We start from the raw sequence: 24,009 nt of genomic DNA on the forward strand, positions 1-24,009 counted from the left end.
CTGAGTCACAAGGCTCAAGTGTTTCTTCACTTCTCCTATCCTGGACGCTTCCCTTGCATGACCTTAAGGGAAATCTGAGATGCTGGATGGGAAGAAAGAAAGTTGAGACTTCAAAATGTGTGAACACAGACAGGCCCCGAGGTGCCGCCTCAGGTAACAAAGCCTTTCCTTTCCACAGTCATTTCTCGTGATAGCACGCGGCTCCCCGGCCACGCTGGCAATGCCTGCTTGAAGCAAAGAGAGAGGAACAGGCAGGACCACAAGAAGAAAAAGCGAGGGGAAGTCATCTTTAAAGGCCAAAAGGTTATATAAAACATAATAAAATACAACCATTTCCTTTAAAAATTTTAATGGGCAGGAAATGGTATAGAATAACTGCCAAGTCACATAAATTAACGTTTTCGTTAATGTTTGTGATCCCGGAAAGAACCCTCTATCGGTCGAGGCAAACTGCATGAAGTTGTCATCAACCACTGCCTGGCGCGTGACGGGTGTGGGCCATGGACCCATCCTCACGTGGTCCAGAAAAAGATGCGGCTGCCATGTTTGGCAGGCTTCAGATCTCCTTCTATCTCAGGGTTGGGCTCTGGCCTTGCTCTTGAGTGATAGGGATTCTCTGGTAAAGGCCGATCTGTTTTCACTTTGGTGACCTGCAAAGGGTGAAGAGGAAAGAAGCAAAGTGGAAAGTCAGGTGGAGTAGCTGTGACCACAGACACACCTCCCGGTGTCTCCTCTCCGCTCCTGCTGCCCTGGCCACTCCTCTTCTTTAAAGCCCTCACAAATCACATTTAACCCTGAGTAAATATTTCAGAATGCCTACTTTGTGTCATTCCACGTGGAAGTTAGGGATACAGAGAGAACAAGGTTCCCACTGTCCTCAGTGAAGGAGCCAGACAGGAACACCCCCACCCCAGGCCTTCCCACATCTGAGCGGCGAATGAGTGCCCGGGCAGCAAGTTCCCTGCACACCCACCCATCCTCAAGGGCAGGAGCCTGGACTGTTTCAGAGACGTAACGTTCAGCTTCATCCTGAAGGATGAGCAGGAGCCCATTAGAAGATTAGAGCGGGGAAGACCTTCCAAGTAAACAAACAGTCCACATGAAGACAGAGAAACACGTCTTTGGAAGGGCCAAAGCAAGGCTCCATGCAGAAGTGGAGAGAGGTGCACCCCCCAACCAAGCACGTCCTGCTGTTAGAAACGACACCGAGTGCATTATTCCAGTACATTCTCACACTCCTCAGAGGTCAGTGTGCAGAGGTTCACCGGGGCCACCTAGCTAACAATGGAAGAACCAGCACTCAAAGCCAGATCTCCCGACTCCAAAGCCTGTACTTTTAAATTACACGCTACACTGGGAGGCAGGGGCCAGGCGATGAAGGACACTGAATGATATGGGAAGGTGTCTGAATTTTAACCCAACACAGGGAAGCAGCAAGGTGCACATCTGTAGGCCGGAAGGTCCAGAAGCTACTAGACCAGAGGGCGCTGAGCCCACGGCCAGGCGAGAGTGAGACACTGAATTATGTAACAGGAAGAGAGGTGGACGATGTTTCACGTCCACATTAGCCCACAAAAATTTCCATCCAACACTCAACAGAAACTGTTCTCATTTTAAAGAGGCCCAGAGAAGCAGAAAGACAGGAAGGCCATGGTTATTAACAGTCTTGTTAACTAGTGGTCTGAACTCTAAGCTACTCCATGTAACATGACCAGATTAATCTTCTCAGATGTACAATTTCAAAAATGACTTATTGTGAACAGAGTTTCCATGTACACAATCACACAATCATCACTACAACCACCCTTAGGCACACTGATTACTCTAGTTCACAGAAGAGGACCAGCGATGGCTGACTTGTCCAAGATCAAGACACAGTCAATGTCAGAGCTGGAGCTGGAACCCCAGTCTTCTGACTGCGAGTCCAGAATAGTTTTTTATTTGCTCTTAAAACAGTGTTCTCATCTCTCTGCTATAATTAGAGATCACTAATGGTTCCTTACTGCTTGACAGAGTAATTCCAAATGCCTCCAGCTGGCATTTGATGCTCCTTTAAGGAATTCAAGACGTCTGTGAAATAAATCTAGAAAAAAGTAATGAAAGGACCCCTTTAAAGGACAAATTACTGTGGAAAAGACAATGAAACAACATCCTCTTCTACTCCACTCAGAAGAGAAAAGGAGCAGAAGCATGTGGCCAAACTAATTGCTCAGTAAATGACCTTGGGCAACCTCCTTAGCCTTCAATTTCCCATCTGTAAAACAGGCTGTCAGCAGCCCTCAGGGTATTAGGATAACCTATGTGAAGTGCCTGATGTGTGGAGCAGGTGCTCCACAGTAAGCTGTTTTCAGTATTAATATTATCAGGATGATAGACTTATCGGTGAGAGAGAGCAGTTCTGCCCAGAAAAGTCAGAAACTTCAAAGACGGACCTGACGTCTGAGCTGAGACTGGACCAGTGAGCAGGAGTTCGCTAGGGGCACACAGGAGGGCAGGGAGTCCAGTGGAAACAGACTGCACAAGTGAAAGAAGCCAAAATGAGCCTTATCCAGCTTTCTAGATCATCACCTTCCTATAAAGAGATTGGATACTGAATCTAAGTATAATTAAAGCTAATAATCCTTTCAAAAAAACACCTTTGAGAAGAGTTAGGATAACAATACCTTTTTCTTTTACAGGTTTTTTAAAAATGCTAATACTAAGATTCAGGAGTAAATATGCTTTCTTAACAGCATGATCTGTTAATTCCCCTTTCATGGGACAGAAATGACAATAGGTAGTTTTCTTTACCGTATGTGTAAGTTCCACCACTTTCCAACTTAGAATTATCAACTATTAAAATAATTTGTTCAGTGCAGCAAAAGAAGGTATCTGAAGTAAAGATAAGCCAGATACAATAAAAAAAAAAAATTGCTAAGCCATCCCTCTATTTACAACAACAAGCTCAGGACCCAACTGTCCACAGATGCCACACACACAGGGAAGAGAAGGAACGTAACTGTGGATCTGTGTGCCAGGCACTGTGCTGGGGGGTCACACAGGCTCCTCAGCCTAGTGCTCACAGAAAAACAGGAATTCATACTGGCCCCATTTTGTAAATATGGTAGGATAGGAAATATTAAGCAATTTGATCAAGATTCCATAGCAATTAGGCAATGAAACTAAGAGTCAGATCTACTCTTGGTCTCCACTCAAAACCAGAGTTTTTTCCCTCCACGCTTTGCTATGTACGCTTCCCAGAGGGAACGGAGGGTGACGAGGCTCAAGAAGCAGAGATGCGTCAGATCACAAAGGGTCGTGTATGTCAGGATTTGGAGGGGATGCTTTGTTCTGTAAGTAAACAGGGGTCCCTTGAAAAGTTTTTTTTTTTTTAACGAAAGTGGTATTTGATTTACTTTCCACACAGATTATGGCTATAATGTAGATGTAAGTGTATCTTAAATTCTTCAATTTCAGAGGATGCACTGTCTTCTAAACTCTGAACTGCTCCACCCTCCATTCCCAGAAATTCAAGTAGCCCAGTTACTAAGAACTCCTGTCCAAACAGCAGGGATAGTGAGAGGATTCAAAAAATATCCCAGGAGACGCTGATAAACAGGAATTGAGGAATGCATAAAGGAAAAAAGAGAGGACAGCGAAGACAAAGACACTCAGGTTTCTAGCTCTGACGTTTCAATAGATGGTGGTGTCACAATCGAGACAGAAAATACAGAAGGAAGAACAGGAAAACGTGCCTTTTAAACTTCAAGCATTACATTTTGGGTTTTGTTTTGTTTTGTTTTTTCAATCCTAGGTATGTTTCCGAAAAATCTGACATAACCCTGAACCTATTTCCCCACAATAACCTCCATGTTTTCAACTGACAGTGTCCCCTAACATTTTGTTTGTTCTCATCTACCCACTTCTGTTCCTCTGTTAGCTAATTAATTAAAACAAATCTGCACATGTTGGAAGATCTACTTAAAGGAACATTTCTATTAAATGAACCCCTCTCTGGTTTGTGCACAGCCACTCCCTAGTTAGGCTGACTGGCCAATCTGGATTCCTCACATCAGGTCTGCACTCACAGGAGATGCTTTCCAGACCACCTCCTGCCTCCCCAGCCCCGTGAGAGACCAGCAGGAGGCCGCGTTACCTTGGAAAGCTCTCCCAGGTCGGGCCGCACCCAGCCCAGTTTGTCCAGCACACACTCGTCAAACTTGGCCTGCGGTTTGCGACAGCGACGGAACAACTGCAGGCCGGAGTAGTCAAGGCAGGTCCAGTACTCTGTGAACGGCTCCGCACAGTGCAGCTTTATCTGCCTGGAAAACAGGGCCTGAACAATGACAGTGCAAAAAAAGTGGGGGAAAATGTGGTACAGACCTCAAATACGCAGCCTTGCTTCTTGAAAGGCACGGGAGTACCTTTCCTCACTTACAAGACTACCTGGAGATCCTTAGGTTAAGAACCAGTAAGTTAAAAAAAGACTTCTGAGGAGTAAGATCTAATTTCTTTGTGTAGCAAAAACAAATGAAAAGAAATGCCAAAAGACTCTGGTCTAAGGTATATATATATTTTACTAAGAGAACTCCTCACTTGGGACCTATTTATTCTTTTCAGATCCAAGTCTAAAGATTACCAGCTTAGCAAATTGCGAAGAGAAGGAGGCATACTCAGAGATGGGCATGCTGACAGAAGTCAGAGGTGACAGACAAAGGCAAAGGGGGAGACAGAATTCTAAAAAGCAAACCCACAAACTAACAAGGATCCTGGGGTCACTCAGTGTAGAGGCAAACTGCCCAACACTTCACCAAAGCTCAAGGACTTCGCTCTATTAGTACACTGAACAAAAACAGATTAATCCCTGTCATTAAGAAGAAAGTTATAATATATTTGTTCTCTGTTAAGAAGCAGCAGAGCATACATATAATTCATTTTGTGGCCACCAAAAATGGTTAAAGTAACTTTTGTGCATAAAAGGGGTAAGTCTCAATTATTTTGCAAAATTCCCCTTCTCTTACCATTCAAGTTTGCTAGAAATCAAATAAATGCAAATTCAAGCAAGACTAAAATACCGTTATTTTAGGTATAAGCCATACTTGAGGCGGTAGAAACGGAGCACCTCCCCACCGGTGGAGTAATAATGATGTGCTTGCTTGTCACACTCCAAGGATCCAGCCAGACTCCACACAGGAGTCTCATTTAACACGTCTCAGGAAGAACCTCAGGCCAAAGGAACTCCCAGAGAAAAACTGGTTTTCCATTCCTGCTCAGGTCCCCTCCTGGGAGACGACCAACATTACCACTTTCTTATGTACCCTTCCATGGATTTTGAGTGTAACCTTGGGGGTGACGGGCTGTGCACCCAGAAGAAAGAAGGCGTGTCAAAGCGCTGGGGGCGTTTCTGGATTATCTCTAGCTGCACTGACCTGGACTTCGAGGGTCCACAAAATTACACCCGCCAACCTCTACTTGAGAATCACTCTGGCAGTGAGCCGCTGCTCCCAGTGGGAGCTCCGTACTCCTCCAGGATGCTGCGGCGGGGGAAGGGCTGCAAACCACTCTCTGGCGCTTAGGTCCGTGTCCTGGACTCTGTTATCCCGGCACCCACGCCTGGCAGCCAGTTTTCCTTGAGTGCTTTACAGCAAGCAATGTCAGCAGGAGGAGCCCCGCTTCTGGAGGCGGTCGGGCACCGCAGGAGCTTGTGAAATCCAAACATTTCCCACATAAATACACTCCCTCTGAGTCAAAAGGAAAAATGCTTTGCCAAAGTTCTCCTAGAAAATAATTTTTTTTAAATGAACACACATTCCACCTTATTGGCAATCAAATCCATGCAAATTCAAGCAAGAATAAAATACTATTTTGTACCTATCAAATATTTAAATGATGTGCAATTCTGGTGAGGGATACCAGGGTACAGTGCTGAGGACAGCATACACCGACCCAACTTCAAAAGAAATGGCCCCCATAGTTCAAGAGCCATAAGCCATGTTCAAAACCTTTTACAGAAAAATCTCACTGCTAGAAAATGTTTGCCTAAGGAATTAATTTTAAAAATGAGAACGATCTTTACACAAAGGTTATCACTGCTGATTTCTCCAAAACAATCAAAAACTGAAATCAACAATGGTGTTTAGTGACAAGACTTGCTGAGGTACATTATGGTTGATTTATCTACTGAGGGAATATATTACATGGCCATTAGAAATAACGGTCACCAAGACAGAGCAACGTGAAAGAATGTTCCCAACAGTTTCCAGTGAAAAATGAATTTTAAAATGTATGTACACTATGACGTTCAGCACAAAAATATCTTTGCATGTAGACAAAGACAGCAGAAGCCAAGGAACAGGGAAAGCAGCTTTGTGTGAAGGAATTTTTTCCTCCAACGTCATCGTAGGGCACATCTGTGGGTTTTGCCTGGCTAGCAGTCATTCCCCATTCTTCTGCAACATCCTTCTAATTTTCCTTTGGGGAACAACCTCTCCCTCCCTCTCAACAATGTGAATGCTGTGAATGTGATGAATCTGAGTCTACTCCCCACTTCAGGCCTGACCACCCACAGCACTTTATCTCCCGAAACACAGCTGATTCAAAGACATGCACACGAAGTCGACCAGCCAGGCCAACTGGACTCCGTCCAGGGACTTCTGCTCATGCTGCTGGGTGGCTTTTTGTCTGTGTCTGTCTGCCAAGCAAGTGGCACAGCTGCTCGGAGCGGCTGCTGGCCATCTTTGCTACAGCAAGGAAAGAGTCTCTCTGAAAATGAGTTTGACAGAAAAGCAGAACTAAGCAACTTGAAGGAAAAGAGGTGAAGCAAAAAGACACCAGGTAGATGGGAAGTCATCAGAGCTCTTGAATCCAGCCCTGCCTGATGCCAGTCCCATTTCTGGACTTTACAGTTACATAAGCCAACTCCCTCTGAGTTGAGTTTCTGTCCCTTTAATAGAGTTCTGACTAATATCGTGTTAAAATCTTTTTCTGGTATTACACTTTGAGGGTTTTTTTTCCACTTATAGTATCACATACAGTGGCTTACCTAAAAACTTGACCCTGAACACAGTGTCCTTCCCATCGTAACTGTGTGTTTTGCAGCAGTCACAAGGATAACAATCTGGCGAATGCCTGCTAGCAGGCCGCGGGCTAAGTATTTTCACGTGCCCTTTCAAATTTCTCACAACGATCCTATGCGACTGGTATTAGTCTACCATTGGCAAATGGAGATTCATGGAAATTAAAGAATGTGTCAAATTATAAAAACAAGGAACAGAAATTACTATCATTTATTGTGTGCTTTACAACTTTGGTCGGATTGCAAAGCCTTCCGTTTCCTGTTAAAATTAGTCAGTAAAATTATCCTTCTACTTAATTAGCTAGACGTTTACTGAGCTCCATACACCTTGATGTTTCAACCAAACAGGCACCAGCGGGACGAGACCTCACCTAAAGAAGTCCAGGGCACACTTGTTGACAAGCTTGCCTTCCTCTAAGCACCGCCTCGGGTCCTTCTCCTCCCAGCGGCAGAGCATGAACTCCTTGTTGGGCTTGTCACACTGAGCGCCGTAGTGATGGGCGGCGGCCTTCAGCACAGAGGAGCTGACCTTCACCTGGGGAGAAGGACCACAGACCTGTGACCGGGACATCACTTCCTCAACGTCCCCTCCCACCGGTCAAACCCGAGGGGACAGAACGGGAGCACCGTTCTGACTGCCAAGAAGACCAAAGACAGGAGACTCGCATAATCCTCCCTTATGACCTTCAGTGCCTAGGAGATCACAAAGCGCTTCCACATACATGGTCTCCCACACGTTTGTGACAATCACATTAGGCTGACATTTCTATCCCCATGTTAGACCTTAAGGAAATGACAGCCCTAACAGATCTTTATGGGAGAGGCAGTGCGGCTCTGAAGGAAGATGAGGCTTCTGCGATATGAGGGGAGGAATCAACCCTGAGGAGCATTGATGAATCTTTAAAAGTAATAGCAGAAGGTTATAGAAAATTCCCCAAAGACCACAGAAGATTAGAGCCTGGAGAGGTTCAGTAAACGCATCTAGTCCAGCAAGTTATTATTAATAATAAAGTACTAAATTTGTTAATATTTTTAAAATTCTAGAGTAGGTCCACAGCAGCCATCGCTGTGACTGTCAGCCTCACTCATTTACACGCCAGTACATTTTCTTGAGAAACACAGTTTTGAGTTACAGCTAGCTCCCGGTACGGTCCAGGGCCTGTCTACTCGCTGCGCGGGGTCCTGCTGGCCTCTTCTCTGTACCACCCTCTCCTGTGCCAACACCACAACGTCTGAATGACTGTAACTCAACAGAACATTCTGATGTCTGGGGGCGACCACCGCCCTCATTAGTCTTCTGTTCCAGATCGCTTTAGCTGTTCCTACAGATGAACAGCCCTTCCCAATAACCTGCGCTGGAAGGCACTAAGTTTAGTTATATATCAAAATCGAAGGAAAAGGGCACTTGTACAACATTGGGTCTCTGCTCACATTTCATCTCCTTAGATAGTCCCTCCCGAGTCATCTTACATAAGCTAGCACCAGCGGTCACTCTACCTGTGACCACTAGAACGTAAGCTCCAAGAGGGTAGGGATTTTGTTTTCAACAGAGACCCGATACTGTGAAGATGTCCACGCTCCCTAAATGAAACTATATTTAAGGTAATGTTTACCATGCTCACCAAGCACTGGAAACAGCGTCCAGTACAAATGCTGTCAGGCAGTCTCTGCTAGCAGTAAGGGATGTAAGTTACAAAAGAGACAAGAACACATGAATGACACCTTCCCATCCAGAATATAGTGCATCTCTCCATCTACGTAGGTCACTGTTACCTCCTTCAGTTAAAATTACAGTTTCCTTCATATAGAAATCTTGCATATTTCTTGTTTATTCCTCAGTCTTTTCTTGTTTTTGATACTATCAAAATAGGATATTTCTTCCCTTAGATTTTCAAGTTGGTTACTGCTTGTTTGTACACTGCATCTTCTCTTCAGCCATAGTTTACCGAGTTCTTGTCAATTCTGATATGAAACTGAAGAGTATGAACAGAAAAACTTCCATTTACAAATAAAAATTGCCTCCCTTCCTCTCTGATATTTATACTTTTTTGTCCTTCTTCTTTTCTTTTTCCATCTTAAAGCTCTGACCAAAACCTCCAGGATGACACAGACAAACAGCAGTGGCAGAAGACATGCCTGCCTTGTTCTAAACTGTAAAGCAGTTTGGTATGATACTGGCTGTTGGTACCAGGGGTATACCTGTTTGGACGGTCCCCATTAGGGAAGTTTCTTTCTAGTCATAACTGGCTATGTTTTACTGTTGTTTTCTCCACCAGGAAAGACTGAAATTTTCAGGCTTCTTTTTCATTAACCTATAAATGTACAGAGCATTAACTTTCTAAAACTGATCCACTGTACCTAGAATAAAATCTAGTCTGTCACAGTGTATTATGCATTAAGAAACCACTGGATTTGATTTGCAAATATTTATTAAGAATTTTTATGAGAATAATTTTATAATTATTTTTATAATAATAAAAATTGTAATTTCATTTTTAGGAATTTCACACAGCTTAGGTTAAATATTAATAATAAGATAAAAGGCAAGGAAAGATGGAGAGATACTTCATCTACACACTACAGGAAGAGGAGGATAAAGTTATGACTATGACTACTAATATACAACTACTGTAATTATCAATGCAAACGTGACTCTATGTTGTGAGTGAAATCTGCCATGTCAGTTCTAATAAATTCGTATAAAATTTTGTACTCCAGTTTTTGATAATAGTCTAGGTTAATTGAGAGGTACACACTTGCTTGCTATATTGCCTATAAAGAGCTGGGAGACTAAAAATCAAGATTCAAGCTTTTTTTAAACCTTAATATATTTTAAAAATCAAGTTAACTGTATTTATTTCCTTGTCAAATGCCTTAAAACACTTTCAATGGCTGCTTTAGTCACTCCAATGCCTTCACGGCTGTCATGCCCCCAAAAGCCTATGGCTTTCTTTTCTTTTTTTTTTTTTTTTTGTTAGTTTATTTTTTATTTATTTATTTTATCATTGATTGGTATGGCTTTCTTTTCTTTACTTTCCTATGAATGCAGAGGTTTCATCCAAATCAAATCATGTTGTTGAGTGTGTAAAATAGGCCCTGTCCCAGGGGAATAAAGGGTGAGCCCCACTCACTGAATCTACTTCTGGAGGAAAAAGAGAGACGCGCTGAAGACAGCTCAGCCAGTCGGTGGGAAGGGCCGAACGGGCACCAGAGTCTGTGACCTCCGATCCGGCCTCTTCCCACAGCATTCACAGCCACCAAGGGGCAAAGAACTCCAGACACCACTGTCTCCCTCACCAGCTTCTCCACTAAGACTGAAGCGTTCCAGCAGAACTGGCACCCTTTCACAGCCGCTCACCAGAAATACACCCTCTCAGATTCACTCAGCTCCCTTTGTCTCACAGAACACAGAATTCCAGCATCTTCCCTCAGTTTGTCCTGGTAACAGCCTCGCTGCTCAGCAGGTCCGAACGGCCTGCAGGTGTGGAGAGGAAGGCAGAAAAACTCCCACAACCCACAACCAGTCTTCAAGTCCCATTCCCTCTTCCTTAAACAGGCCTGCACCTCTTTCTGTGGGGCTTACATTTATACTAGGCCTTGTATCTTGCTTAATTCATGTAAAATGGAAGACGAAAGTCCTTATATGATGGAACTGTTGTGAGGATTAAATGAGTTAACACACATAAAAATACACAGAGAAAGCGCATCATAAATGAGGTATATTTTTACTCAAAATTATCAACGTGTACAAGAAGTTTCCAGTCCAAGGCTTCTGACTATTTCCCACAGGCCTGTGTCATAACTCCAAAGTCCATGAGGCGCAAAACGGGTTTAATGTGCCTCTCAAAACTGCTCCCTCTGGCTTCCCCAGTCCTACTATCAGGCTGCAAATCTGACACTTAGTCCTCAAGCTTTCCTGCCTCTGATATCTAAGTTATGGCCAAGTCTGATCAAGTCTAGATAAACGCGTTTTCCTCTCTATAACCACAGTCACCAGTCGTCTTGGGGTCATTAATATCTTCCTCAATGGCCTCAACAGTCACCAGGACTGGTCTCCTTGTTCTTTTCCTCTCTTCCAACCGCTCTTCACGGAGCTGCTGGAGTCATCTTCCTAAAAGACGATCTTATTTCACTCTGCTATTACAACAAATTGGCCACAAAACCCTTGAAGGATTCAGGCTTAACAGCAGAATAAAGCCTAAGCTTCTTACGAGGTATTCAAAGACCCAACAATCTTTCCGGCCTTCTCACCCACCAGACTTCAAAAAGGTACCAGCTGTTCTCCAGGGCACTGAACTCACTGTTCCCAGAACCCGTTCTTGGGCCCCTGACTTCCCCCATCTGCTCACCTTTGCTCATTTCCTGTCTTGTTTAGAAAGCTCTTCTCTCCACCTCTGCCTAAAAGTGCCCTCCTTCAAACGCCATTTTGCCAAGTCTTATTACACCCCAAGAAGTTCTTCCTCTGCTGCCTGCATAACCTCAGAGAACTCTACAGCTGGAATCACTTCATCTTACAAATAAAATAACTGTGTCTGCAAATGGGAAAAGCGACTAATCAAGGTAACCAAATGGTTAGGCCTACAATTTAGATACAACCTCAAATCCTACTCTCTTTTCTTAAACCATGCCTGCCCCTCTTCCACAGCAATTTAATCATACTTTGTCTTATATTTTGGTTATTTTGTGTAACTATCTGTTTCTCAGTTCAACTGTGTGAACCTTAAAGGCAAATCTACTCCAGAAATAGGATACTTGCAGGAAGTAGAACCTCAGATGTTTGCTGAACCAAATTAAAGCTCCAATGAAAAGTACAGCAACTCAAGACTAACCCAACTTCACAGCAGGGGCAGGACACAAAAGACTGACTGTTGGCAGCACCTACCCCTCACCTTTTGGACAATGTCACTTTATTATAAAGTCCCTGGACACAGCTAGAAATGTCTTCATCTGAGGAAAATAAGTTGCCATTGTCACCGGCATATAAGATGAAGTGAAGTGATGCAGGCAGAACACTTAACACAGTGCCTGGGATATAATTTCTGGCACGTAATTTTTTGCATGCCTTCCCTTTCTTCCAAAGTAGCCTGATTATCCACTTCTGCAGGGCTCTCCTCTGCCTTAAAATCCTCCCTCTCCCCACCACCTCACTTACAAGATAAAGTCCAAAGTGCTCAGTCTGCGCAGAAGCTCAGTTGCTTCCCAGTTCTGCCTCAGCCCAAGGTACCTCTCCTGGCTCAGCACCTCAAACAGCACGTGTCCCCCTGAACACAAAGGTGCTGCTAAGCCCTCAAGCTCTTTGGAGCGTTTGCCCATAATACGGTAGTTGAGAAGCACAGGTTTTGAAATCAGCCCTGAGTCCAGCTCTGCCACTTACTGGCCATGTAATGTTAGGCAAATCACTTCCCTCAGGACCTGTTTCCTTATCGGTAACACAGAGAGATCAATTATATCCTTCCTCACTGCTGCTGGGAGGATCCGTTGAATTAATGTTCATAATCAGCATCCTGCCTGGCATCTAGAAAAGGCTTGATCACGTTTGCTATAATTAGTATTATATGGTCTTCACTTCTCCTAGCACTAACTACACTGTACTTTGTCACTTTATGTGTCTGTCTCCCTATTAGACTATAAACTCTATGAGGGCAGGGACTCTCTCTCTCATTTTCCAGTGTTACGTGCATATGGTAATTATTCAAATGATACCGCTTGAATAAACGAATGCTTTAAATGTCCTATTACCAAATGCTTTTCCAGGCCGTTAGCAAATTCACTCTTTAGTATCACCTCCTTGCTTAATAGCTCCACTCCAATGCACTTTAAACAATGCTTTTTGCTATTTTAAGGTGACTCTCTTCCCCGACTGTGAGCACCGTGGGTAGTACACGCACGTTACAGGAACGTTTGAGTACCTAGTGACATAAAGTAAAGTGGTAAAAGTGCCATCATTATTCACGTATAGGAGAAGCACAGGTCGCTGTGGGGATGGGGAGGACACTTCTCGAGCTACTGAGGGATGGGACCGCGGTGGGGCGTTCCTCGGACTGAGGAGGGAGCGTCCAAGGGCCAGTCTGTGTATGAATTGTGGGCCTGGGGTTGGGGGGGGGACCCGGGGCCCAGGGTCCGCCGAGTTCAAGCAGGGCTGGGCCCAGGCCCGGAAAGCTGCAGCCCTACGCCCCGCCTGTCTGTCCTCCGGACAAGCCTCACCTCCTGCACTTTCAGATCCTCCAGAGTGGGCAGCTCCACTATCCCCGGCATGATGGCTGTAGCCCCGACCCCGAGGAGGTGCCCGTAGCCGCGTCGCCCCCGTCTCCTTGAACTCCCCTTTCGACCGCCGAGAGCCACCTAGCGCCTGCGCATGCGCAGCGGCGGCACGCAGGCGCACTACTCTGCCCAACTGCGAGGCACAGAGCATGCGCAAAACTAGGAAGTTCCGCGGACCCTGGGGGCGGGGCTTCGTCTAGGCTCCGCCCATCCCTCCTGGTTGTCATAGTGAGACAGTATACACAAACTCCGGGATCCCGAGGGCTGGAAGCTAAGAGGCAGGCGCCATGGAGTACACCGGAAGCCAGTATATTGGGGAATTTGTAGATGGGAGGTAAGGGCCTCTGATTCACTATGTCTTGAACATCTGTGACTGGGAAAAGACAGCTGTCTTTTTGCCTTTGCAAAGGACCCCGTAGCAGATACTTTCACAAACATCCTTTTTAAACTTCAGGACAACCCTTTCAGGTAGGAATGTTTATTCTCATTTTACATTTCAGGAAAATGAGATCCAGAGAAGTGAATTAGCTTGCTCAAGGACACATATCTAATAAACGGCAGAGCTGAGATACATCCATTCCATGTATACCTGTATGTTTGTGTGTTTGCTACCTGCCAGTTTTAGATATAGGGATAAGAATATTAAAAATGCCAAGATCCTTGCTCTCATGGAGCCTATCGTCTAGTTGGCATATAGTCAACAAATAGATGAAGATACTTTCAGATAGTGGCTTTGTGTGACTCTGCCCCTCCTCACAGCAACCCTATGAGATATATATCATCATCCCCATTATACTGCTGGGAGAAGTGAGACACAAAGTAATTACAAAACGTGCCCGAAGTCACCTAGTTGGCGTTTCGCAGGGCACAGATTAAAACCCAGGTCTGACTCCAAAGCCCACATGCTTTTTACTATAGAGTCCTGCTCTTGGGCCCCTGCAGAGGATGCATCTAGTTAGGGCAGTCCTTGAAGGCTTCATGGAGGAGATACTATTTGAAATGGGCCCTGAAGTTTGGGTAGGATTTAGTTGGGTGGCGATGCAAGGTGAAGGATGTTTCCAGGCAGAGGGAACAGCATGAGCAATGGCTCAGAGGGCTTATAAGGGGAAGAGCAGGCAGTTCAGTTTGACTGCATTGTAGGATATGCCTGTAGGAAAGAGGGAGCCTAAGATAAGCAGGGGCTCTGTACTCTGGTGTAGAGAGATTGGAATACCGTGCACAATTCTTTGAGTGGGAGGAGCCACTGATAGACCCTTGGTAGTGCTGAGCATTAGGAAATCTAATTTATTTCATCTTTGTTTCTCTCCTCATAGTGCTTCTGTCTGGCAGGCACTCAGTAAATGTTGGCTGACTGAATGAATAAGATAATGAGTGAATGAATGAATGATATTTGAGATATTGTCATCACATCCTCGTAAGGATTGACATCTTCATTATAAAGGGGCTCTCTTTGTTCTTTTTAATTTATTGAATTTAAAATGAAGGCTTTCACTTTGAATGAATAAAAGAAAAATGGAAGAGAAGAAGAGAGAGAGGAGGAAAGGAAGGGTGGAAAGAGGGAGGTAGGGAGGCAGAGTGGAGATAGTGATCATTCAGATGATAGCCCATCGTTATCATCCCAGTAAGGGGCAGCAGAACTCTGGACCACTATGGACACAGTGAGGCTGCAAGAAAGAGAAAAATGTAGAACAAGTTTGGGGATTCCATTGCCAGGACTTGGCAACTGATTGACTCCTGGTCCCACCAGAGACTGGTCCCAGCCCAGTGCCCAGCCCCAGGCTTGGAACCAGAGAATTCCGATACCATTCATGGAAATTGAGAATGGGGGAGGAGCTGCTTTGGAGGAGGAGGAGAGGATGAGTTCTCTTTGGGGTGGGCTGGAGATGTCTGTAGAACGTCTGAGCAAAAATGTCCAATTTGCAGGGGAAAAAAAAAGTGGGAGGGAGATGCCAAATCTCAGAGAAGGGTTTAGATGGATAGTATGCTTAGAGATGACAGATGTGATCTCAAGCAAAGTGGTGGAGGAAAGAAGAGAAGTTTCTCTCCTGTGTCTTGTAGCAAAGTAAAAACAACATTGTTTTTGAGCTCTTCCATACACCAAGCATTGTTATAGTTTTATTGCCATTATCTCAACAATGTTGCATTTTACGGATGAGAGACTCAGACTGAGAGAGGTGGAGGTCACACAGGTTCATATAGGCATGGTGAGGTAGAGCGGGGCCTGGGCTCCAGGTCCTGGCTCGGAAGCTGTCTCTTAACCACAGCGGCAACTTCAGTCATCCGCTCAGTAAGTTCACTGGCCCTTCTGTTCCTTTCGTTCCTTAGTAGTTGCGAATGGGCACTTGTTTAAGAAGAACTGTGATTCTAGGAGCTGAGGATACCAAGGTCTTCTTCTTAAGAAGCTTTCACCAAATAGGGGAGATGAAGTATACAATTACAATGCAAGGCAGAAAGTGCTAGGTGTCCAATGGAGGTACAACCAAAACCCAAAAGAAGTTCAGAGTTAGGAGAGGTAACTTTCAGCTAGTGGGGAAGAATGGAGAAGGAATGAAGGAATGAATGAAAGCATATTTCTTAAGCACTCGCTATGTATCAGGCCCTTTCCTAGGAAATCTGTTACAATTATCTAGGTTAATCTTGAGCATTAATCTCAGCCATTTCACACATGAAGTAAGTGGTCCTCTGGTCCAGCTGGTTCCCTGCCAGGGGCTCCTTAGGGGTCCATCTTCCCCTGCACGGCACTTACCACACATTATGTAGTGGCTTAACTGTGTCCCCCTCTGGGCTGTGAACCCCCTGGGGACAGGGACTGCACCTGCCTTGATCACTTTTGTGTCTGTAGTATTGCATCCAACAGACTAGACTGGGTAAGGCAACTGGCGCATAGCAGGTGCTCTGGTAAATACTTGTTGGAAAAAAGGAAAGAACAAAGGAAGGAAGGAAAACAGAGAGGTTTAGGAAAGTCTCCAAGATGATACATCTAGGACATGGTGAAGTAAGATTCAAACTCATGTTTCCTGTCTAAATTTCTTACTTTTCCCAGTTTCCTACTTGTGGCATAATAGGGGTGGGGGTGGGCTGGTCATGGGGGATGAGGAAGACCCAGAAGCAGATGCCCGGAAATCTAGCCCCAGTCTATGCCTCACTGTGCTTACTGTGTGGCTTTGGGCACATCGCCGCCCTCCCTGGGCCTCCCAAGGGGGGGCTTCCAGGGGCAGCGTGAACTTCAGGACAGCCCCCAGGTGAGAGGGAGAATAAATAGACCAAAGTCTGCATCCTCCTCAACAACCCAGCCCCTCTTATTTTTGAGTTTTGAAAGAAAGAAGACAAACAGCTTGTTCCTAGACAGAATATTTCTGGAATAATGTCTGACCACCCTGAGGTTCCCGCTGGCTCTCCCGCACCCACCGGCTCTGATCCTCCAGCTGCCATGAGGGCTCAGCGACTTCCCTCTGTCCTTACAGGATGGAGGGGGAAGCCGAGTACATCCTCCCTACCGAAACAAAATACGTCGGGGAAATGAAGGACGGCATGTTCCATGGCCAAGGAACCCTGTACTTCCCCAGCGGGAGCCGATTCGATGGCATTTGGGAGAAAGGATTGGTTGTAAAGGTAATCAGCCCGGGGAGGGAGGCCCCGCCCCCACCTCCCCCTCCCCCTCTGCTGCCCTCTTCTCTCTCCTCTTGATCTCCCAGGGCTCTGAAATCCTCTCCCTCTAGATCCAGGAGGGCCCTGCAGAGGCCGCAATGAGTTGGAATCCTATTATGCCTCTAACTAAATGTGTGATCTCGGGCTCATGACCTCCTCTTTCTGAGACTCACGTTTCTGATCTATAAACTGGGGACAATAATTGTATGAGTATCATAGTGCTGCTGTAACAAATTACTGTAAACTCAGTGCCTTCAAAGAACAGACACTTACTATCTTACAGTCCTGGACATCAGAAGTCTAAAATAGGTCAGCAGTGCTGAATTCCTTCTGGAGGCTCTGTGGGATGGGAGGATCCACTTCCTTGCCTTTCCCAGTTTCTAGAAGCTGCCTGCACTCCTTGGCTCATGGCCACACATCCCCCCAACCTTCACTTCTATCATCACATCTCTTCTCCCTCTGCTTTTGGCATCATCTTGTCTTCTACCACGATGATCCTCTTGCCTTCCTCTTGGAAGGACCCCTGTGATTACACTGGGCCCACCTCAGTGGTCCAGGAGAATCTCCCCACTTCAAGATCCTGAACTTGGGGGCAGGGTATAGCTCAGTGGTAGAGCATGTGCTTAGCAAGTACCAGGTCTTGGATTCAATCCCCAGTACCTGCATTAAAAATAAATAAATAAACAGATAAATAAACCTAATTATCCCCCCTCCAACAAAGAGGAAATAATAATTTTTAAAAAGATCCTTAACCGAATCATATCTGCAGAGTCCCTTTTGCCATGCACGGTTACCATTTACTTAGGTTCAATGATTAGATGTGGACATCTTTGAGGGACCATGATTCCACCTGCCACAAGAGCACTAGGCATCTCCATGGGTGGTTATGAGAATAAATGAGGCAGTAGATGTGAGCATTCTGCTCAGGACCTGGCACACAGCAGGCACTCAGTAGGTGTTCATTCTTACTGTTATTGCCACCATTACTGTCATGATAAATCATCCAAGTCAAAGGTTCTTAACCTGGGATTTGCAGGCCACAAATAGAATTTAGAGAGTCAGTGAAATCTCCTGATTCATATACAAAAGCTTCTGTGTACATGGAACTATAATTCCTCCAGGGAAAGGGTCTCTGACTTTCATGGGTTTCACTAAGGGTGTGTACGGGGGAGCTGGCTCATGACCTTAAAAAGGTTAAGAAACACTCCTTGTTTTACAGCTTGGAGCATCTAAGCCCCAGGAAGGGGATGTGACTTACCCAAGGTCACCCAGTGAATTAATAGTCTTGGAATTTCCACCCATGTTTCCTGATGCCCAGGCCAATGCGATGTCTGCATCCTGAGGCTTCCTTTAGCACTAAGGCAGCAAAAGTAGAATGTACATGTTTGGACAAAGAGCCGTGATCGAGGGCTCTGAACTTTTTAGCCATGATAATAATAAAAGAGTGATAGTAACAGCTACTGAGTGCTTACTCTGTGCCAAGCACTGTGCTAAATGCCTTACGTGTGCTGTCTCACTGACTCTCATTGAATCAACCCTATTAAACGTATAGCATTAGTATCCAGTTTTACACAGGAGGAAGCCGAGGGCTAGGCACAGTGGGTCATCTGCCCAAGGTCACACAGTGAGTTGCCCCATTTTGAGCGCCAATCACAGAGCTCAGTATTGTCTATCCACTCCTAATCATCACGGCCATAATAACTGATAGTTACCTCTTCTTTCCTATGGCAATGAGAAAGCCACCCCTTCCCTTGACTTTGGTCCTTCTAGGCGAAAGGGCTGTGGCTTCCTCTGACCCGCATGTGTGCTTCTCATCTTCCAGGGCACGTACACCTTCTCAGACGGGCTGCAGTATGACGCCAAGAACTGGCATTACTGTGACAGCTACGATCGGAGGTTTTACACCGAGATCTGCTACGGCTTGAAGCCTGCAGGTAGCCGGGCTCCCTCCCTTTCCTTCACACCCCAACGGAGAGGAAAATGAAAGACAGTTCTAAATAAGTGGGCCGTGGCCTGTTGAAGTAACAGACCCACAAAAGAGGAGGACGGAGCAGGAGCCACAGAAAGCAAAAGAGCCTGAAAGGCTAGTCCTCAAATCTCAGCTCCCCAGTACCAGCCTGGGACCACGGGCAGGGCATTCAGCTCTCTGTGCCTCAGTTTCTCCCTGGCAAAATGGGACAATAGCATCATTTACTCCACAAGTCTTGTAAAGAAGATAATACCTATAAAGGATTTACTACAGTGTCTTGCACACACAGTAGGTGCACAGTGCATCTCAACTGCTGTTTTTGTAGTATCAGCTATAACATGGCCGTTGAGCAGCGCCAATGGAGCATAAGCTCCACGTTTCAGGTGCTGGGTGGGGCTCCCTGTAATGCCTGTCTCCTAGAATCTCCGGATCACCACGTCTGCCTTCCTAGTCCCACGTCATAGAGGAGGAAGCAGAGGCCATGGTGTCCAAGTGGCAGAGCTCACACAGGAGCCCACGTCTTCCTCCCCAAGGTCCCCTGCATCCTGCTACCTCCCTGCAAAGCTCGAGTCCCATCCCAGACAGCGGCATCAGGGCCTGGAGGCTGGATTCAGAGAGTGGCAGTTTAAGGGGCTTACCTGTGTTTCTGAGACTCGTCTGAAGTCAGCCGAGCCTCAGAGGGGACATTTTGGCACAGCCGAGACAATGTATCCAAATGACGGGAAAATGACTTTGCAAACAATTGAAAAAGAATCCGAAAGAGATTTTATGTGGCATAGTTGATAGAATACAGGTCTGGGTTGGAGTCCTGGCATTCCCCCCCAATAGCTGGATGAGCCTGGGCAGCTAAAACCTCCCCGAGGACAGAAACCTCCAGAAAATACTCTGGGCTGGAGTCAGGCTGGCCTGAGCTCAAACCCGAGCTTTGCGCCCTGGATCAGGTAGTTAGCTGACCGGGTGAGGCTCTTTCTCTCTTTTTGCTTCCCGACACTTCACTTTCCACTTTTCTTCCTGCTCCCCGTCTCCTTTGCCAGCTCTCCTCCCTGCAGCGATTAATTAATTTTGGGCTTCCCCACGGCTCTCTGGCTTAGGTCCTCTCCTGTTATCATTCCGTACCTTCTCCCTACAAGCTGATTCACCTTCAAGCCTTCGTTTACCATCAGCTTCCAAACTGAAATCAAAATCCCCGAGTCTCAGATTCCCGCACCGGGCTTCCCCGTCGCCTACGTGTGGTCGTCCCTCAACGTGTCTGCACTGAGTTCATTACCCTCCCCACAGGCCACTCTCCCCCAAGGACGGCTCCCCCAGAGACTGTCACTCCCAGCCCCCGAGATAAGCCTGATCCTGCCGCCTCCTTCCCCCGTGTGCAATCCATCACCTGGTCCTATGGATTCTGCCTCTTGAATAGATTCACTCATGTGTTGATTAAACAGATATTTACTGCGCACCTCCGTGTGCCAAGCAGGGTTTCTTCACCCTCTGCCGCTGCCCTATCCCAGACCTCCATCCTCTCCTCTCAACTGCGTGATCACCTGTGATCCATGCTTGACCCCTTCTGGGCCATTCTCCACTCTGTGGTCACTGTCATCTCTGAAAACCATGAATCATTGCCACAGCTCCCCAGCACGGACCCTCAGTGCCTCCTCACTACCCTGAAGATGAGGGTTGACATTCTTAAAATGACAGGTGTCCTCTGGCTCCTGCCCACGTCCCCAGCCTCATCCCTCGCTCCCTGCCCTCCTCGAATTTTCTCTCTGCTTGCTCCCTCGCCATGCTTGCCAACTCTCTGTTCCTCAAAGAGACCATGTTCTTTCCTACCTCCTCCTCTGCCTGGAAATGCTCTAACCTTCCCTTCACCCAAATAACTCCTTCCCATCCTTCAGGTCTTGGCTTCATGCCCCTTTTTGGGACTCCTTCCCAGAATCCCCAGACAAGGCAAGGCCTCCCTGTGACAAGTCACAAAGCAGGCACGATTCCCCTGGAGCTCTGTCACGAGGCTCAGTGTCTCTCTTCCCGAGCCGCCTGTGAGCTCCTTAAGGGCAAAGGCTCTGTCTTGTTCACTGCCATGTCCCCAGTGCCTAGCACTCTGCCTGGCACACAGTAGGTGCTCAATAAAGCATTATTATCAAAGAGGGACAATAATATTGACATCATAGTGGAGGTGATGGGGTACACTTAGGGTAGTTAAGACAGTGATGTTAACAGACATTCCCTGAGCACCTTCTCTGTTGCGGACATTGGCTGGGCCCTGGGGGATGGAGAGCTGAGAGGACCATCTCTGCCTTCAAAGAGCTGCCAGTCTAGATGCTACTGGAGAACCCTGTAAATGGCTCGTCCTGTGTGAGTGATGACGTTGTCATGGGCTTTTCCCCCCCACTGAGGCCTGTAGGCTAAGAGCTCCTGGCCTCAGGCCCTCAGCTCTCACGCAGCGTGGGTTTTGCCAAAGCTGGGCCTCTGCCCATCTCAAGGCAGCGCAGTGACCTTCCTGCAGCCTCCCCTTCTCCTCCAGCAACTCCCAGCACAGCCGCTCTATTCCAAGTACCCACTTCCTTCCAGGTCACTCTCCAGCCTCAGGGGGCAGGCATTGTGAGAGCGGGATGATGGTTAAGTCCGTGCCTTCTCCTCCCTGAGCATCTGTGAGATGGGCATTGGCAGGAAGCTTCAGGGAGAGACTGACCGTAAAATGCTTGGCATGGAGCACGCACTCGATAACCGTCAGCCCATAGTCACCTAGTTGACACACCATTAACCAGCATCAGAGCACTGCTGTGTGCAGGACCCTGAGCTGCTGCGTGGTGCTGTGCTCAGCAGGCACCCAGCCCTCAGTCCAGAGGACAGGGAATTACAGGGACCACAACAGAAGGAAACCAAGAAGTTATCTGTTCCAACCTTATCCCCTTTACTCAGCCTCAGCATCCAAGAGAGATGACACACAGGGTGACATGACCTAAAAGGTACACCACCTCCTCTTTATCTCCTGGTGGTCCCCATCCCCAGTCCTGGGGGTAGCGCCCAGACATCGTCCCCTGATGTCAGTAAAGTATAGATTACAGAGCTGAGTATCTAACCTTGGGCAAGTTACTTGACCTAGCTGAGCCTCAGTTTTCTTATCTGTAAAATGGGACCCCTGGGTTGCTGTGAGAATGAAGTAGGAGTCAAGCACTTAGCACAATGCCCAGCACAGTAATAAGCGCTCAATAAGTGGCAGCTAGTCTGGTAATTTCGGTGAGAGTCAAGGTTCCCCATCAGCTGATCCTTGCCCACCTGACCCCTTTCTTCTCTACTGTTCTCCTTACATGTGCCCTGCTCCACAGGTTTTCCTAAGTGAGGCAGGAAGGCTCAAGACCTTGGCCTTTGTCCATACCTTGAATGCCATCCCTCTCCTAGATATGCCTTTCTAGCCACTGGCCAACTCTAATGCATCCTCACAGTCTCTGATTCCAGAACCTGTGCCCTTGTCATGGTATCCCTGGAAACGAAGAATGGGGTCAAGGGAAGAAGACAGGGGGTCTAGTCCCAGAGACCCTATTCACAGAGTTATTTTCAGGAAGCTCCTTTGGGGCCCTGTTTCTGCTGCTTTTGCTCCGTACCCTGAATAGGGAGTTTGTAACCCAGCAGTGGAGCCAGAGAGTCACATGAGCAACCAGCCAAGAGTGGACTTTAGGTGGGGACTGGGTTTGCACTTGGCCGTGGTGGTGAGTTAATGATCCATTACATCCTTTCAAGGTATCTCTCAGCTCACCAATATGGACCCGCCTAGAAAGATCCCTCCAGGCTATTATGACTGTGGAGACGGCTTCTATAACCCGATCACGAGGATAGTCAAGGACTATAGGAACCGTTTTCTGAGAAATGCAGGTATGTTCATTCTGACACACTGCGGCATGTTTAAGTGGAACCCTGGAAAGGATTAACGTACTTATCTTTGCATGCTTCTCTTCAACTATTTAATGAGCACCTGCTGTATGCTAGACACTATGCTTGGTGTGGGCACCAAAGCAGGGTAAAACTAGACACAAACCCCCTTCCTCATGGAGCTCATGCTTGGCAACTAGCAGACAAGTTAATTCCATCATGGAATAAGCACAATGAAGGGGAAAAACATGGCCCTACATGGGAGTGGGGGGTGGGGAGGGTCGTAGAGGTGGGGGTGGGAGTCCCAGAGAGGTGGGAGTGCTGCTGTGGCAAAGAAGGGGTGCCTAATCCAGAACAGGAAATTCCGGGAAAGTTTCAAGAAGGAAATAGCTAAGCTGAGACCCAAAGGATGATTGGGAGTTGGCCGTCAAGGCGTGGGGAGAGGTTTTCAAGGCAGAGGAACCAGCACAGGTAAAGGCCTAGAAAGTGAGTGTTGCCATGTGGTCCAAGAAGGCTGCTGGCCCCTCGGCCAGGGGAGCACCTTGGAGAATCCAGGACCTCAGGTGGGTGAGTGAACACAAGTCGATCAGACTGAGAAGGACTGACTGACAGTGACCAAACTTGCAAGAGGTCAATTGTCAGATAAGAGCAAGAACATTTTCCTTCAACACCGTGATTTGTAATCTTTCTCTTTTCTAGAGTCACAATCCCACTAGGAATAACAAAAGCTATGAACCCTCTTCCTAGAAAAATGCCCACATACACACACACACACATGCATACATGTGCACACACATGCACATGCATTTTGCATATAGTCTTAAGGGGTTGATGGTTCATCTGAAGAGCCTTGATCAGGAAACTCTGCTCTAGAGGTGTGGTTATAGCTTAGTGGTAGAGCACATGCTTAGCATGCACTAGGTCCTAGGTTCAATCCCAGGTACCTCTATTGGGGAAAAAAAAAAACAAAAAACTTCATAATGAGAAGCTACCAGGTAGACCAGAATGCCTGAATTGGCTGATGCGAATCTCCACTCCCTGTAGGGAAATTTACCCAGTAACCGAATGATGATCAGAAATTTGCCTTGCAGTGCTGGGATAAGAGCAAAGGGAATTGTCAGCTGATCTTGTGGATGAGTGCTGGAGCTGAAATAACCCTAGCCCCCCGCTGCTACTGGAGGAACATGGCAAAAGCTCATGCTCCAAGTCTCTTGCACTTTTC

General features: G+C 46.6%; 2 protein-coding genes across 3 annotated transcripts in view; one reads left to right on the top strand and one right to left on the bottom strand.

The window, feature by feature from the left end:
* Window positions 1–332: 332 nt before the first annotated feature.
* Window positions 333–13,429, bottom strand: NDUFA8 (NADH:ubiquinone oxidoreductase subunit A8). Of its 2 annotated transcripts, none has more exons than XM_006189111.2 (4): window positions 13,259–13,429; window positions 7,426–7,589; window positions 4,136–4,301; window positions 333–650 (listed from the first exon to the last, which is right to left on the bottom strand). In XM_006189111.2, exons 1-4 carry the CDS (start codon window positions 13,307–13,309, stop codon window positions 513–515), a joined length of 519 nt encoding a protein of 172 aa, XP_006189173.1. In that variant the 5' UTR covers window positions 13,310–13,429; the 3' UTR covers window positions 333–512. The 2 variants fall into 2 exon arrangements, with proteins under 2 accessions (XP_006189173.1, XP_032334246.1); XM_032478355.1 differs by lacking the exon at window positions 333–650 and adding an exon at window positions 2,362–2,514 and having other exon boundaries at window positions 13,259–13,423.
* Window positions 13,430–13,566: 137 nt separating this feature from the next.
* Window positions 13,567–24,009, top strand: part of MORN5 (MORN repeat containing 5) — a 31,303-nt gene continuing 20,860 nt past the window's right edge. Inside the window, exons 1-4 of the mRNA XM_032478367.1 lie at window positions 13,567–13,649; window positions 16,780–16,927; window positions 18,786–18,897; window positions 22,659–22,790. Coding sequence (XP_032334258.1) covers window positions 13,603–13,649; window positions 16,780–16,927; window positions 18,786–18,897; window positions 22,659–22,790 — 439 coding nt within the window. The 5' untranslated portion in view covers window positions 13,567–13,602. The remainder of the gene's footprint in view (window positions 13,650–16,779; window positions 16,928–18,785; window positions 18,898–22,658; window positions 22,791–24,009) is intronic.

The sequence above is a fragment of the Camelus ferus genome, chromosome 4 (assembly GCF_009834535.1).
Source record: "Camelus ferus isolate YT-003-E chromosome 4, BCGSAC_Cfer_1.0, whole genome shotgun sequence".
Lineage (NCBI taxonomy): Eukaryota > Metazoa > Chordata > Mammalia > Artiodactyla > Camelidae > Camelus > Camelus ferus.